At 39.5% G+C, this 14,089-nt stretch overlaps 1 protein-coding gene across 2 annotated transcripts in view; it reads right to left on the bottom strand.

The window, feature by feature from the left end:
- Positions 1-1,417: 1,417 nt before the first annotated feature.
- LOC137979559 (uncharacterized) overlaps positions 1,418-14,089 on the bottom strand; it is a 47,173-nt gene continuing 34,501 nt past the window's right edge. The window contains exons 5-6 of one of the 2 annotated variants that reach the window (XM_068826836.1): positions 7,358-7,702; positions 1,418-4,914 (exon numbers count right to left, since the gene is read on the bottom strand). In XM_068826836.1, coding sequence (XP_068682937.1) covers positions 4,485-4,914; positions 7,358-7,702 — 775 coding nt within the window. In that variant the 3' untranslated portion in view covers positions 1,418-4,484. The remainder of the gene's footprint in view (positions 4,915-7,357; positions 7,703-14,089) is intronic. The other variant, XM_068826837.1, reaches the window with a different exon arrangement.

The following is a 14,089-nucleotide window of genomic DNA, read 5'->3' as shown; positions in this document are numbered from 1 at the left end:
ACAATTAAACGGCAAGCCGTCGCAAACTCTGTTATAGTGTGTTTTCACTCTCGTGATCAGTAACTTTATTTTTCCACCGAGACGAAAGAAAACGTTTGCATGATAATAGAGCTCAATTCCCGGAGGATTAGTTAAGGACACCAACATGGCCGCCGTGCCAATCTAGATAGAGCCGTTCACAAAATAACTTTAGCCTTACACTTTTTCTCTCTGCTAACAAACGTGTCTGATCGGTGAAAGATTGTTACTCCTCACTGTCCCGCCTCCGCCCTCTCGTATTAGGGAGCTTAAGCAACGACGACGACGACGGCAACAAGAACGTCTTCACAAAATATAAATTTACGGTAAGGTGATCACTTCGAGACTATTTATCCTTTTTAATATGACAAGGGTGTGGTAGTTTCTCAAACATGCTAGAGACAGAAAAAAATACTGCAATGTTCAATTACTGGTGGACGTACAGCAGTAGCTACTAAGAGTTGTTTTGTTTTCGTCCACCAAAATGGCGGCGATGAGATAACGTGAAAACAACCTTGCGATTTAATCCTCGTCCCAAAGCTAACCGCGCGGTATGGATCCTTACAATTTGGTATGTTTCAACCGAGCGTTTAACATAGTACAGGACTACAAATGTTGCTTATTAATGTAATGTTCATTCCGAGGTGAAGGTATTCCATTGCATGTCAGCAGTATGGTACGCAACGTTTTCGTTGTTTGTAATTGGGGATCCTACTCAAGGATGATGACCACGCCAACGAGAACGTTGTCTAAAAATATTGTTTCCCGTTATTGTAATAATTTCGTGATAACTCCAAGTCGTTTGGGATGGAAAGTGTGTGTCAAGATTGCAGGAATAGACTTGGCATTAACGGTGTGGTTGTTTGAAAATGTTTCATCAGGTTGTCACTTCCTCTGCACCACCTCAAATTTGATCAATTGACTTGGCACGCAATCAGTTTCCATATAAGGACATTACGGTATATAAGCTGATAACCAAGATTGAGTGAGCCAATCAGAAAGCTAGAAGTGCAATAATAAGTAACAATAGGTAATATTAGGATACTGTTAGCAATAAATAACAATTATTCTACTCAGGCTTGCTGAATATGTAGAGGGATAGATAACCAACGAGGCGCGTAGCGCCGAGTTGGTTATAATTATTTTATATCCAGCAAGCCCGAGAAGAATTGGTTTATCAAAAAGTCTAAGATCAACAACTCTTCCACTGAAGCATCAATTTCTGCCTCGGTCAATTTTATGAGTAAGTGATGCCGAGACCTCAAGAAACCTTAGGGCTTATGCTAAGAGGTCCTCTCGTTGACACATCAAAGAAACTTTATTTCCCACTAGCCTGACCGATAAAATGATTTTGTTCAGAAAAATGGTAATTGTAGTCGTATTTATATAGGGCGTTCTCTATATGTACAAATGCGTTTTGCATCATTCAGTGTATTAATGAGATGACCAAGACACCTCAAAATCCGTAGGCTACTGTTATTACAGACACAGTTATTTTTTCCTTCTTCTCAGTTTAAATTCAAGGGACGATAGACCACTTTCAAAATGGCGGCCAAATAAAACATTGTTCTGTTTTAATGCTAATAAGCGTTTCTAGCCTCGTTACGACGAGCACATTGTTTCAAAATGAGGGCATTAGGTCTAATTAACATAAATACAAAATAAATCAATATAAAGGTGGTTGCCATTTATGAAAGTAGTCACTGTCACGGTGTAGTTTTACCAATTGCTCGCCCCTACCCACTATGCAACTGAACGTTAACTACTATTAAACATCACACTGATCAAAGATTCGTGACAAAAAATGTCTGTCGCGCGAGCATATCGCCTTATGTAAAGAAATCCAGGTGGCCCTCGGAATTCAGAACCCAGCCCACGGGATTCCAGATCCCGAATTGTGGATCAAAGATTCCGGATTCCAAACAGGCGGGTTCCACCCAAATGGATCCTGGATTCCATCGAAATGCGTAGAATCTGGATTCCACACAATGGATTCCGGATTCCACGCTCTGGATTCCGGATTCCAAAGACTCACATTTGCAGGATCCCGGATCCCGTTTTTCTTCACATCGGGCGAAACATACTAAATTTAAGTAAAAAACTACAGAGATAAACTTTCAAAAACTATTAGGCTAAACAGTTTTCAAAACCCCAATTGCATCCATTTTAATCTTCAATTGTGCACATCCCTTCCTCCCTTTGTATTTGCTGTTTTATTCAAACTTTGCTTCAACATTTTAAGGAACTATTTTTACGTTTCGCTTGACTTGGTTGCCAGTGTTCACAGTTTTAAGACCATGAATGTTGGTCGTGCCGGCGTCGAATCCACGATCTACTAATTTTTAGATTAAAAGCAGCGGATTTAATACAGCAGTTATCAGGAACTCATCAATAGGCTCGAATAGATTATGCTAGTAAAAATAGCACATTATGCTTTTAGCAGTGCTCAATAGGGCCATTTATACGGGAGAAAATAAGACGCGTCTTAAGTAAGACACGAACTGCTCGTATAAATGGTACAAAACAAGCGTTCGTGTCTTATTTTAGACGCTACTTACATAAGACACGTCTTATCTTGGAACAGAAGTTGTGACTGTTCTTATTTCGTCCGCGTCTTAAATAAGACGTGAACTTCCTCGTATAAATGGTTTCGCACCCCGAATGAAACGTGAACTATAGGTGTGCATGTCTGTCACATGCATGCTAGAAGACAACAACAACATCATCATTTTGTTGACGAGTCACCCAGGCTATCAAAAGGGCTTTCCAGTCAGGCTCGAAAAAACCAACACAACAGAGAAACACATGGACTTTGGTGGTGGAGAAAGAGTTCCTCATCCTTTGCCGGGAACTGACAGTCGAGGAAAAATTGGATAACTGCGTGACAAGCGCCGGTATAAGTTTTTTGTTTTTGTTTTTGTTTTAATTCCATTGAATTGAAAGGGTTTTCAATTCGCAACTTTGCGGATGAAACGTGCAAAGGTGATAACTGTAAATTAACAGTTATTCTTCGAGGGCGTGCTTGATTTATAATGATAAATAACCAAGTAAGACGCGAACTATTTATACGAGATGTTCGCGTCTTACGTAGGATGCGAACGTGTAAATGGTACTGTTCACGTCCTATTTAAGACGCGTCTTATTTTCCCCCATATAAATAGCCCTAATGTTTGTCTAGATCATGCTCGTTTTTTCCAAGTTATGCTACTTCTTAAAAAAAATTATGCTCATTGCAAATAAGTGCAAAAATGCATTTTTTTAAATAAGAAACCGTTTATTCTTGTTAGCTATACATATCCTTTATCTGAGCGGGCTGTTTACAAACGCTTTCGCTCGAATCGGATGGCACAGCCTGACGTCATTTTGTAGCCTTCCCCATGAGAGATATTGGGACCAACATGATTTGCCATGGGACTTCCGGTTCCCGTGCACCCTAGTCCCAGGTCCCATTTCCGGGCTCAGTAAACTGCAAATCCCTCAAATTGGGCTTTAGGAATCAAAGTGCCTTTCAAAACTCAAAAATGAACTAATAATTATCACAATACGCGAATTAGGCTAGCAGCGCTGTTAAAAGAAATGGAAAAATTATGCTAGCTTTCTCAAGTTATGCCAAGAAAATCTGCTAGCACGATCTATTCGAGCCTCCTCATCAAGGGGAGACTCTTACTTCCATACTTGGCCAAGGAGACGCCCTTTGGAATCCAGAGTAGATTTATTTATAGAACGCCTCCCTCGGGAGATTCAGCACGTCCACTGTTGTAAAAGCCAATCAAACAGAGCTTTCTCAGTGTCAAGAGAAATCAGGAGCCTGTGAGTAGGAGCTTGCCTCTCCCATACCACCCTTATGATTCAACCTTTGCGGGTGTCTTTCTGCTTTTAGAACGCCACGAGGTCGTCGGCTCTGCACGCACTGTTTAAAATGGCCAATCAGAATAAAGTCATTGTCTAACGAAGACAAAAATAGCAAAACAATGTACATGAAATCGATGTAAAGTGATTTAAATGTGAGTCTCCTGCTGAAGGTTTAGTTCTCAAAATAGAAATATACGCGCAAAGGTTGACTCAAGGATATAGTGCATAGGAAGGCTCCTACTCATGGCCTCCTGGAGAAAAAAAGTATTTTCGCGAAAAAACCTGTTCTTAAAAATAAATTTACTCGGGGAAGAGTTTACTCAAGGAATTAGTGGAGATAGAGGCCCATTGATAAGCTCCTGGGGTTATAAAATAGATTCCACACTTATCAAATTATGTTTTTTAGACACACAGCGACACACTAATTGATACCCTATTTTCGAGATTACCGATAAACCGTTTTATAAAAGCGAGCACTTTGTGCTCGACTAGTGTCCTTAAGGGAAATACATTTTATCAGCATAGGAATGAGAAAACGGATTAGCATATGATAGCAAGATGAAAACACTGGTCTCGCTTTGAGGACGAGGGTAAATATGGCCATCTATAGTTTTTCACACAATATTGATGGCATCTTCGCTTTGCTGCTCTTTAATGCCATAATTCTTCATGAAGTCATCCTTTTCAGCTTCTACGCATGCTCGGTATCCCTCTCGGTGATAAGCTGCAAACATTCGGGAAGTGAAGAACTGATTCATGGTGGAGTGTTGCGGGAAGGTACCACAGCAGAAGGCAGACAGTCCCCAGCACTGATGGCCATGGCAGCACGGACAGCAGCACCAAGTTAAATTATCGACGTCGCTTGCTTTCAGGCACATCCCAGGCGTCAGTCCATCGGCCTCGTCATTAAACGGATACAAAGGGACCGAGGGAATATGATTTGGCGGGCAGGAAACACTGTCAGTTGGGTATCTGGGTGTGATCAACATAATTTCACCGTCACCGCTGCCGCCAAATTGACCTTCTTTGTACTGAACTTTGAACCTTAAAAAAAAAACGTGATTTATTGTAATTACGGTATCTGTATATCAATTAATTAACTCTATCGAGTCCTTTAAAGGGAACACATGAGCCCAGCAAATTGATCTGATCTCAACTTAGTGTCTTCATAGCTCAGTTGCTAGAGCACTGCACCAGCATCGCAGATGGTCTTGGGTGCTATTTCCGTAACCACTAAAGTTTTCGGTTGTCTATAAGAGACAATTGCTTAATTTTCTCAGATAAGTGCGAAGATCACCTCTCCCCCGTATATTTTGTTTTTGTTGTTTTAGACTTGGGAAAGGATTTTGGCTCCGACTAGAAAATCTTTGAGAGATGTGACCTTCTGATAAGCGACAGTGAGAAAATATTTTTGCGAGTTTAGGACTCATTTCTGCAAGTATGGCTCGAATAACATCTTTTAGAATGGCCATAGCCGGGAGTTCAGATATAAATTGTTTCAAGATAAACAGCAAGACTAGTTTCAGAAATCTGAGTGGTTTCCTTCGTCACTTGTCTTTGGTGCTCAAGCGAGCGTGAACCAATTTGGCCCCATGTGGTAGCAGAATAGATGGCTCCCGTAAGCGATCACCTATGGAGGACAGGAGGTCTCTTTCGAAGGGTTGCAGCAATTGTAATTTGACTGGCGTGAGACCCTTTGGTATTCTGGAAACCTGTAAGCTTCAAGAGGTGGTTGCTTACTAGTCAGGAATGGTCGAAAAGGAGGGTTCGGTTGTGTTAGTCTATAGGTGTTGATTGAAAGATACTATTCAGTGATACTTAGTACATATGGACGTTGCCTACTAAATAATTCAAAGGTATTTTTGCGTAGTTTACTGAATAATTTCATGCGAGAAAAGCAGATCTTAACAAGTGTTATTGAATCCAAAAAGATACAAAGCAATGTATGGCGTGCTTTTCCAAATTAAGGTTGATTACCTCTGAAAAATGCGTGGTTACCACCAAGAGCACTTCCTAAGTTCTGCTTTCTCCGTTTTGAACCGCGCGCAATATATCCCTGTATTAATGACTACCACCCATAGTAAATCCGAGTATCTCGAGATGGGCAGAATGTATGAGCAATAACAATAGTTGGCACCCTCCTTAATGACCTCTCCCCATAGGCGCTTTTCAGACCTTTTCAGGGCCAACAAAACGAAATAAACGAAACAACAACAACTGTTAAAATTCCCAACTTGTGCAACAACAAGTGCAGCCGAGAAGTTGAACCAGGGGCTACCAGGACCAAATTCAACGAGTGCTCAGAACGAGTCTTAAAACCCTACCTCCCAACTGACCAGCCAAGATCTTAAGTGACCAGCCAGTTTTGTTTATTTCTACTAAAATCGGTTTTCCTATTTCTATAAAACGGAATTGCCGAAGACTTCAGTACTGCGGCTGCCGACCAGTTTAAACGCTTGTAAGAGACCTTCTTATTAGAAGGGTTATCACTACCACCCTGTAACACGTAACAGAAATGTTGCACCAATTATTGCATAAATTGGGAAAACCCCTCATTAAACAAACAAGTTCATCATGTTAATTTAACATTTTCATTTTCATTTTCCCTGTTAAATACCCATTGCTTTTTCTTTCATTGTATATTCTAGTGCCCAATATTCACGTTGTTATTTAGTACTCATACTTCCTATTTAGCTATCTTTTATATCACACCGACTAGCGGTTCATTTGTATTCGCAACTGACGATGGATGTTGGTCATCCGAAACATGTATTGCAAACTTAAAACTGTGTGTTTCTATTTAAAAATTATTTCATCTCTGCTACGAGTTCGCAAATTATTGCTTAATAAAATGTGTTCATTATTGTGACGCTGTAGGTCACTATGGCAACAAAAAAGCTCTCCAACCTCCCCCCCCCCCCCCCCCCCTTCTAGATTTCGTCTTTACTTTCTTATACAGAGGAACCTCTTATACAGGGGAACCCTCGGGACCAGGACAGGTAAACTCTGAATAGACCAGAGGTGTCCCCTTATAATAGAGGTTGAGTTGGAGTGAAAGATTAGTATGAACATTTTTCCGAGACCAAATTCGGTATCCCCTGAATAGAGTTGTCCCAAAGGAGACGTTCCACTGTATCTCAAAAATGAACTCCCTGATCCCCATTTTTTTATTGTAGAATAGTAATTACCAATCTAAGACGGCACTAAGGCAAAGTTTTTTAAAATACCTGGGAGCTGATTCAGAGCTGCCTTAAATTGTACGATAATAATAGTACGATATTAATAGTAACCTATTACGTCACAATTACGGGCGCGTTTTGTTAAGGAATAATTGATGTTTCATATGGTACCATAATATTGTTGCAACGTGATACAATGTTGTAGTGACAACCCTTCTAATATGAAGGTCTCTTGAAAGTAGTAAAGCTGGTTCTAGCCTTAAAACAAACTATTCGAAATTCAGATAATAGAAAATACATGTACAAACTTGAAAAAGCGCGGCAGTCTTCTCTTCTTTGGCTCTTGAAACGCGTCGAACAGGAACGAAATGACATCCCCACCATCCTTACTCAGAAAAGAGCAGTCCAAGTAGGTTCTAGCGAGCATCAACGCTTTCAAAAGGGAGTCACCATAATGCATATGGTCTTCTTTGTGTTCGCCGTCGACAACAACAATCTTCTTCAGACGCTTCTTCAGCAAAGCCAATAACGCGAGATTCTCGAAATGACCACCGTCGCTTAGAAGCAGTACTGGCGGTGGCATCGGCGCAGTGTTGTTCTTAGAAAAGGTTTCCCTGATAAACTGGACAAATGAGATATGAACGATGAACCACCTGAGACAAAAGGAAAACAAAATGCGCGCAATTTCAGAAATTTTGCTAAATCAAATTTAAGGTTTTGACGACAACGTCAGCGTACAAATAGGAAAATTTTATTCTCTTTTTTTTTTCTGTAGCCGCTCGTACCAATTTATTTTAAGGATACTTTGCCCACATTGCACGACGTGAACGAAATGGAGTAATTCCGAAAACTTAAAGTGCTACTATGATCAAAAAATATTTCCTTTTTTCCTTCAGATTTTGAAAGCGTGTTCGCTTAACACCTAACTGGCAAAAATTTGAGCTTTGAGTTTTATCCAAAAACTGTTTATTTTGAGTGTAAGTTTTGGATTTCACGGTCCGCCATTACTCACGTTCAAATTTGGCCCCAAGAGGGTTGGATCTATGGAAAATGACGTCATTTATTCTCTAGCTTAAAATTTCACCGTGTAATCGCAAATTTATTAGATATGCAAAACACGGATTTAAAAGTCTGAAAGCCGGAAAACTTCAGTGCTGCATATTAATTCAACCGTGTACACATGCATTGCATTCTTAAACTAGTGAGTCTTTGACGTCATTTTCTCCACGACCAGCTCTATCAAGATTTTAAAGCTAGTAATGGCGTACCAATAAATTAGAAACTTCCAGTTAAAACAAACAGGTGTCTTTTTTAAAATCAGAACTTAAAACTTGGGGCACTTTGTGTTTAGTTAACATAGTTTCGAAATCCAAAGAAAAAATAATTCTTTTTTTCGGTCGTAGTAGCACTTTCATGATTCAAGGTTACAATCTGAGGTGACGTTTTCGTCGACCTCGCCGTCGCTTAGAGCGGTTTTCAATTGAGTGTGGAAAGTAATTAGCGAATTGCTTTGGGTTATGATTACTTGACTAAGTGATTGGTTCAAAGTTCTCGCGCCACTTTTTCAATAAATCAGAAGTGAGACCCAAACCAATCGTGGCTCTCGCGTGCACATTTTTCCGCGCTTTGTGTCGGGTACGTGTAATTACTTCGAGTTTTGATTTGTTAACCGGATTGTCTCCGTCCTTTTTGAATGGCCAAAGTAATTACTTTCGTTTTGGTTTTGTGACACTCGATTGAAACTCGTTTTATCTAAAATTCCTTAGTGTGGACTATAACAAGCCTGTAATTTGAGGACTGCAAACGCCTTCAAGTGCGGAATTTTAAGACGCTTTTACCGTGTGAAATAAATTCAAATTTACAGAGGACCTTATCCAGAAACCGTGACCAATGGAACAGTAAACCATGGCCAGGGATTGGCCCAGCTGGGACTTTATTCCGAGATAGCTCTTGTTGACATTTGCATGTTGCAAAAAAAATAATAATAATAACAATCGTAAGAATCAAAGTGGCACTGTCGTTAGTCGTGGATATATGTAAGTTCCCGCGATTGTTTGAAATTAGCAGGCTGAAGTTTCCTTTATGCACTAATCAGTGTGATATAAAAAGAAACTGGGGGCTCTCATATGCGACTAGATACCCAAAATACATACATACTTAATTGATCGCTCTCCATAGGGGCTTTTCAGGGCCAATGAATCAACGAAACAACAGAACACAACAACAACAACTGTTAAGAATCCCAACTGGCCGGAGGCAAACCAGTTGGCTATTTACAAGTGCAGCTGAGAAGTTGAACCAGAGACTACCAGGAACAAATTCAGCGAGTGGTCAGGGCGGGTCTTGAACCCGGGATCTCCGGATCTCAAGGCAAGCGCCCTAACCACTGGGCCACACTGCCTCCTGCATGTGCAGGTGATCCCCTTTGCTGGAATTTAATCCTATAAAACAAGTCAGTACTATTTCTCCAATAGGCATAAGATTACTCTTTACCACATACTTTATAAAGAGCTGTACCGTGTGTTCAAAGTTCGTAGCACAGGTGACAGGGTATTTTTGAATAAGGTCTGATTTTTGTTGCCAGGTCATATTGTTAATCTCATCATCAGTTAGCTCTTTTTTCTCTACAAGTCTACCAAGAATTTTAAAAAGATATGACCACCTTGTTTCAGCTGCAGAAAATGAACAGAACCATGAGGGGTTACCTAATTTCCTAATGATAGCAAACAAGTCCTTATTTCAACTTCACTACAAAGACAAATGCAATCCATCAGGTTTATTTTGTTTTCTTTCGACCTCGCACCAACGGCAGGCGTGAACAACCTAACTACCCGATTACCCGATAACCTGTGACAATGCCGGATACGAAAAACCAAAAAACCTCTGCGAGGAACAAAAACTGGAAACGTATTCCCCGAACCAATGCAAATGCTACAAACCCTCCGGGGTTTAAAGGGTTTCTTGTCACAAAACAACAACGATACATAAAAAGAAAACAAAAGTTAAAGAAAATGTGAATCGAACCCACAAGAAGAAGCCGCAACCCGCGAAGGTGAAGCAACGAATGAAGAATGCTATCGCGCTTTAAAATTAATGACCTCTAATAAAAGCCCAGGTTCAGACGGCTTTACCACATTGTTCCTTTTGGAGCTTGATAGGTAACTATATGATCAAAAGTTCCAACCATTCATTTGAGAATGGTACCCTTTCCATCTCCCAAAGACAAGCGATAATGTCTCTAATCCCAGAAAAAGAAAAAGAACTTGGAGTTTTTAAAAAAAACTGGAGACCGTCTCACTTTTGAATGTAGATTTTAAAATTGTAACTACAATCGTAGCTCTCCGGGTGGAGAAGGTGTTGCCAAAAATCATTTCTACTAGCCAATCTGGTTATGTAAAAGGGAGATATATTGGGGAGAACATATATAAGATTAATCATTATGGAGTTTACGAAACAAAAAAACTTGCCTGGAATTGCCGTCTTTCTTGATTTTGGTAAAGCCTCCAATTCAGTGGAATGGGACTTTCTAGAAATATGCCTACAATCTTTCAACTTCGGTCCGCAGCTAATTAAGACGCTGAGTTAATACTTTTTATAAAAACATCACCAGTTGTATTTTGAATACTGGCTTCGCATCGAAGCACTTCCTTCTTGAACGAGGAGTCCGCCAAGGCTGCCCCCTCTCTGGTATGCTATTTGTCATTGCCATAGACGTGTTAGCTCAAAATATTAGAAATTCCATTGAAATAGAAGGCATCACAATAGACGAGAACAAAGAAGTTAAATTATAACAATATGCAGAGGACACTTCAGCTTTCCTTGCCAACGCTCAATCTTGTGCTGCTCTCCCGTTTTAAAAGATGTTCTGGGCTGAAAATAAATGTATCAAAATCCGAAATGCTGTGGCCAGGCTCAATGAGAAATAGAAAAGACGGGATTTTAAATTTTCAAATAAGTGAAGAGTCTGCTTATGCGTTAGGTACGTATTTCTCGTACGATGGCGAGTTATCAAACAAGAGAAACTTCCTCAATAAACTGTCAAAACTGCAGAAAACTTTCAAACTTTTGGTTACAAAGAGACATCTCAGTCTACGGGAGAATAAATGTGGTCAAATCTATGGAAACACCTTCTTACTTCGCCGAAGAAGTGAATAAAATGGTTTTCGATTTCGTGTGGAATCATAACCTGCGAAAATTAAAAAGACAACTCTAATAAAATCTAGAAAAGGGGGCGGTTTAGAAATGAGAGACTTCGTCATCTTTGACAAAGCTTCAAACTTAAACTAGGTAAAGGCCAAGTAATACAAGCAACATTTTCCGTGCAACTTGAAGCGCAACAATAATGCGTTGCAAGTTGAGATGGTTTGTTGCGCGTATAATACCACCGCTTTTACTTTTTGCAACATGAACATTTGTTGCACAAGATGGTGGTGGTACGCGCAACAATCAATCTCAACTTGCAAAGCAACATTGTTGCGCTACAAGTTGCACGAAAAATGTTGCCCGTACTACTGGGCCTTAAGCCGTCTATGTTCGGATTATAACGCAACATGGAAATATGTTCCAACCTCTTTCCTTACCAATGTCGGTGGAAACTTCTTATTCCAGTGTAACTAGGGCTATAAGCTTCTTAACCTTAGTAAACACTTCCCCAGCATTGATAAGAATGTCATTTCCTATTGGCAGACAATTGCTGTGACGTGTCCTCAAAATAAACTTGAGGTATTAAATCAAGTCATGTGGAGCAACAGCTTTTTAATTGTGGGCAAAAAATCAATATTTTTTCCCTCTGGCATCAAGCTAACATTATCTACATTTTAGATATATTTGACACAGAAAAGAACTCGTTTCTATCCTTTAATTCCCTGTGTCAAAAAAATTAACAGAATGTAAAATCTCCTCACAATATTATAGTATTCTTTCTTCTATTCCTTCATTCTGGAAAAAAGCTTTTAAATTCTAAAAAGCTCCCAAATGTTGCACCCCCTGATCCAATTAGTGAACCGTCAACATGTAAAGCGATATATAATAAACTCTGTCTTTGGAGAAGTTGCCTCCTCCAACAGCAGAAAAGAAACTCCTGGAATACGGCTTCAAAAAGGATGAAATGTGCAAGGTCTACCTTTTACCTTTTAACGTTACAAAATAAACTAAATTAATAATGTTTTATGATAGGATCATTCATCGCATTCTACCTACTAATAGCTTATCACATAAAATGAAGATAGTTGATTCTCCAACTTGTCCCTTTTGTCCTTCTGAGATCCATACCATCTGGCACTTGTTCATTGAATGCAAGCAAGCGAACTCTTTCTGGGTAGAATTTCAAAATTGGTATAGTAACCACACCAGAAAAAAACTACAACTTTCGAATCCAAATATTGTGTATCGTACACTTTATTCTTCTCGATACTATTTGGCCCTCAACCACCTCAACATTATGGGGAAGTATTACCTATATGTTAACGCCATTGCGAAAACTAAGTTTCAGTTTTGTGAATTTACATCTGTTGTCCATGACAAACTTACGATGCCCCGTAAGGGACATGAAATCCAAAAACTATACTTATCTAGCAATGTCAATTAATTATCTAGAGCTGCTAGTTATTTTCTAGCACTGTTACTCAATTATCTAGCACTGCCAGTTATTATACAAAACACAGGTCACTGGATCCTTTCTGTATTGGTAAATTACCAATACAGAAAGTACCCTAAACATTCGTAAAAACTAACCGTTGACCTAAAAACTTTTGTTTAGGCCTAATTAGGCCAAAGGTTAGCTTTTAGGAATGTTTAGGATATTTTTTGTATTGGTAAAACAATGACCTGTGGCTTATGACTTGTGTTTTGCACCTGCCGATAATTAAGTGACAGTGATAAATAATATTAAAGTGGCAGTGCTAGATAATTAAGTAACAGTGCAAGATTAATAACTAGCCGTGCTAGATAATTATGTGACAGTCCTAGATAAAACCTAGCAGTGGCAGATAATTAAGTGACAGTGCTAGATGAGTATTGTTTTTGGATTTCATGTTCCTTACAGGGCACCGTACAAACTAGCATTAGCTATCAAATTATGTGAACGATATATTTTTTTTCGAAAAATGGGCCTTCTTACAAGATAAATAGTAGATTATGATTATGATAAAGATGATGATGATGGTGATGATGATGATGATTATTATTATTATTGCTATTATTATTTGTTTAAAATCACAGTAATCTTGTTATTGCACTGGTATATCCAGGGCAAGCAGCAACAAGCTGCCTTAGCTTTCCAGGACCCTTCGTATAATTCTTGCGGAACCAAGCAGAACAGTTTTCTGCATCGTTACTGGTTTCAGCCCTACATGGATATCAGCCAAATATCCCTCAAGTCTGTCTGTAATGCTACTTAGCGCTCCTGATACAACTAGGACTATGAGGACTTTCTTCAAGCACCAGAAGGCTTATCAATCTTCTCCTCTTCCATTCTACTGTCTCCCGGAAAAGCTACGTCTATAACGTGACATTATTTCTTTGCTTTGTCTATGAAAATTATGTCCGGCCTATTGTGTGATAGCCTCTCGTCCGTCTGAATGGGGAGATCCCACAAGATCTTTCTATCCTCATTTTCTGTTACAGGTTCTGGGTTGCTAATTATGGTCGTACCATTTGCCTCCACATTCCATTCCAAGCTGTTTGCAGATGTCCCAATGAATACCCTAATAGCTACATTATCGTGACGGCGTTTGTACTCGGGTTGTGCTAACTTAGGGCACTCACTCAACAGATGGTTGACCGTTTCGTCTGTCTTTTTTCGTATACAGAGCCTACGTCGGGAATCCTCCTGGGACTTTTCAATCTTAGCTTTGAACGCATGTTTTATGAGTCAAATGAGTCAATGAGTCAATGTGTCAATGAGTCATGAGTCATGAGTCAATGAGACTCACAGTTAATATAGCAATAATTTGTTGATTAAGCCTAAGCCCTCGTTTCAGTGATTAGGCCTAAGCACTCTCTGAAATTTTAGCTTTCATTTCATGGTTTAATTAGCTGCA

The sequence above is a fragment of the Montipora foliosa genome, chromosome 12, assembly GCF_036669935.1.
Source record: "Montipora foliosa isolate CH-2021 chromosome 12, ASM3666993v2, whole genome shotgun sequence".
NCBI lineage: Eukaryota > Metazoa > Cnidaria > Anthozoa > Scleractinia > Acroporidae > Montipora > Montipora foliosa.
This window is presented reverse-complemented; position numbering and strand designations above follow the sequence as displayed.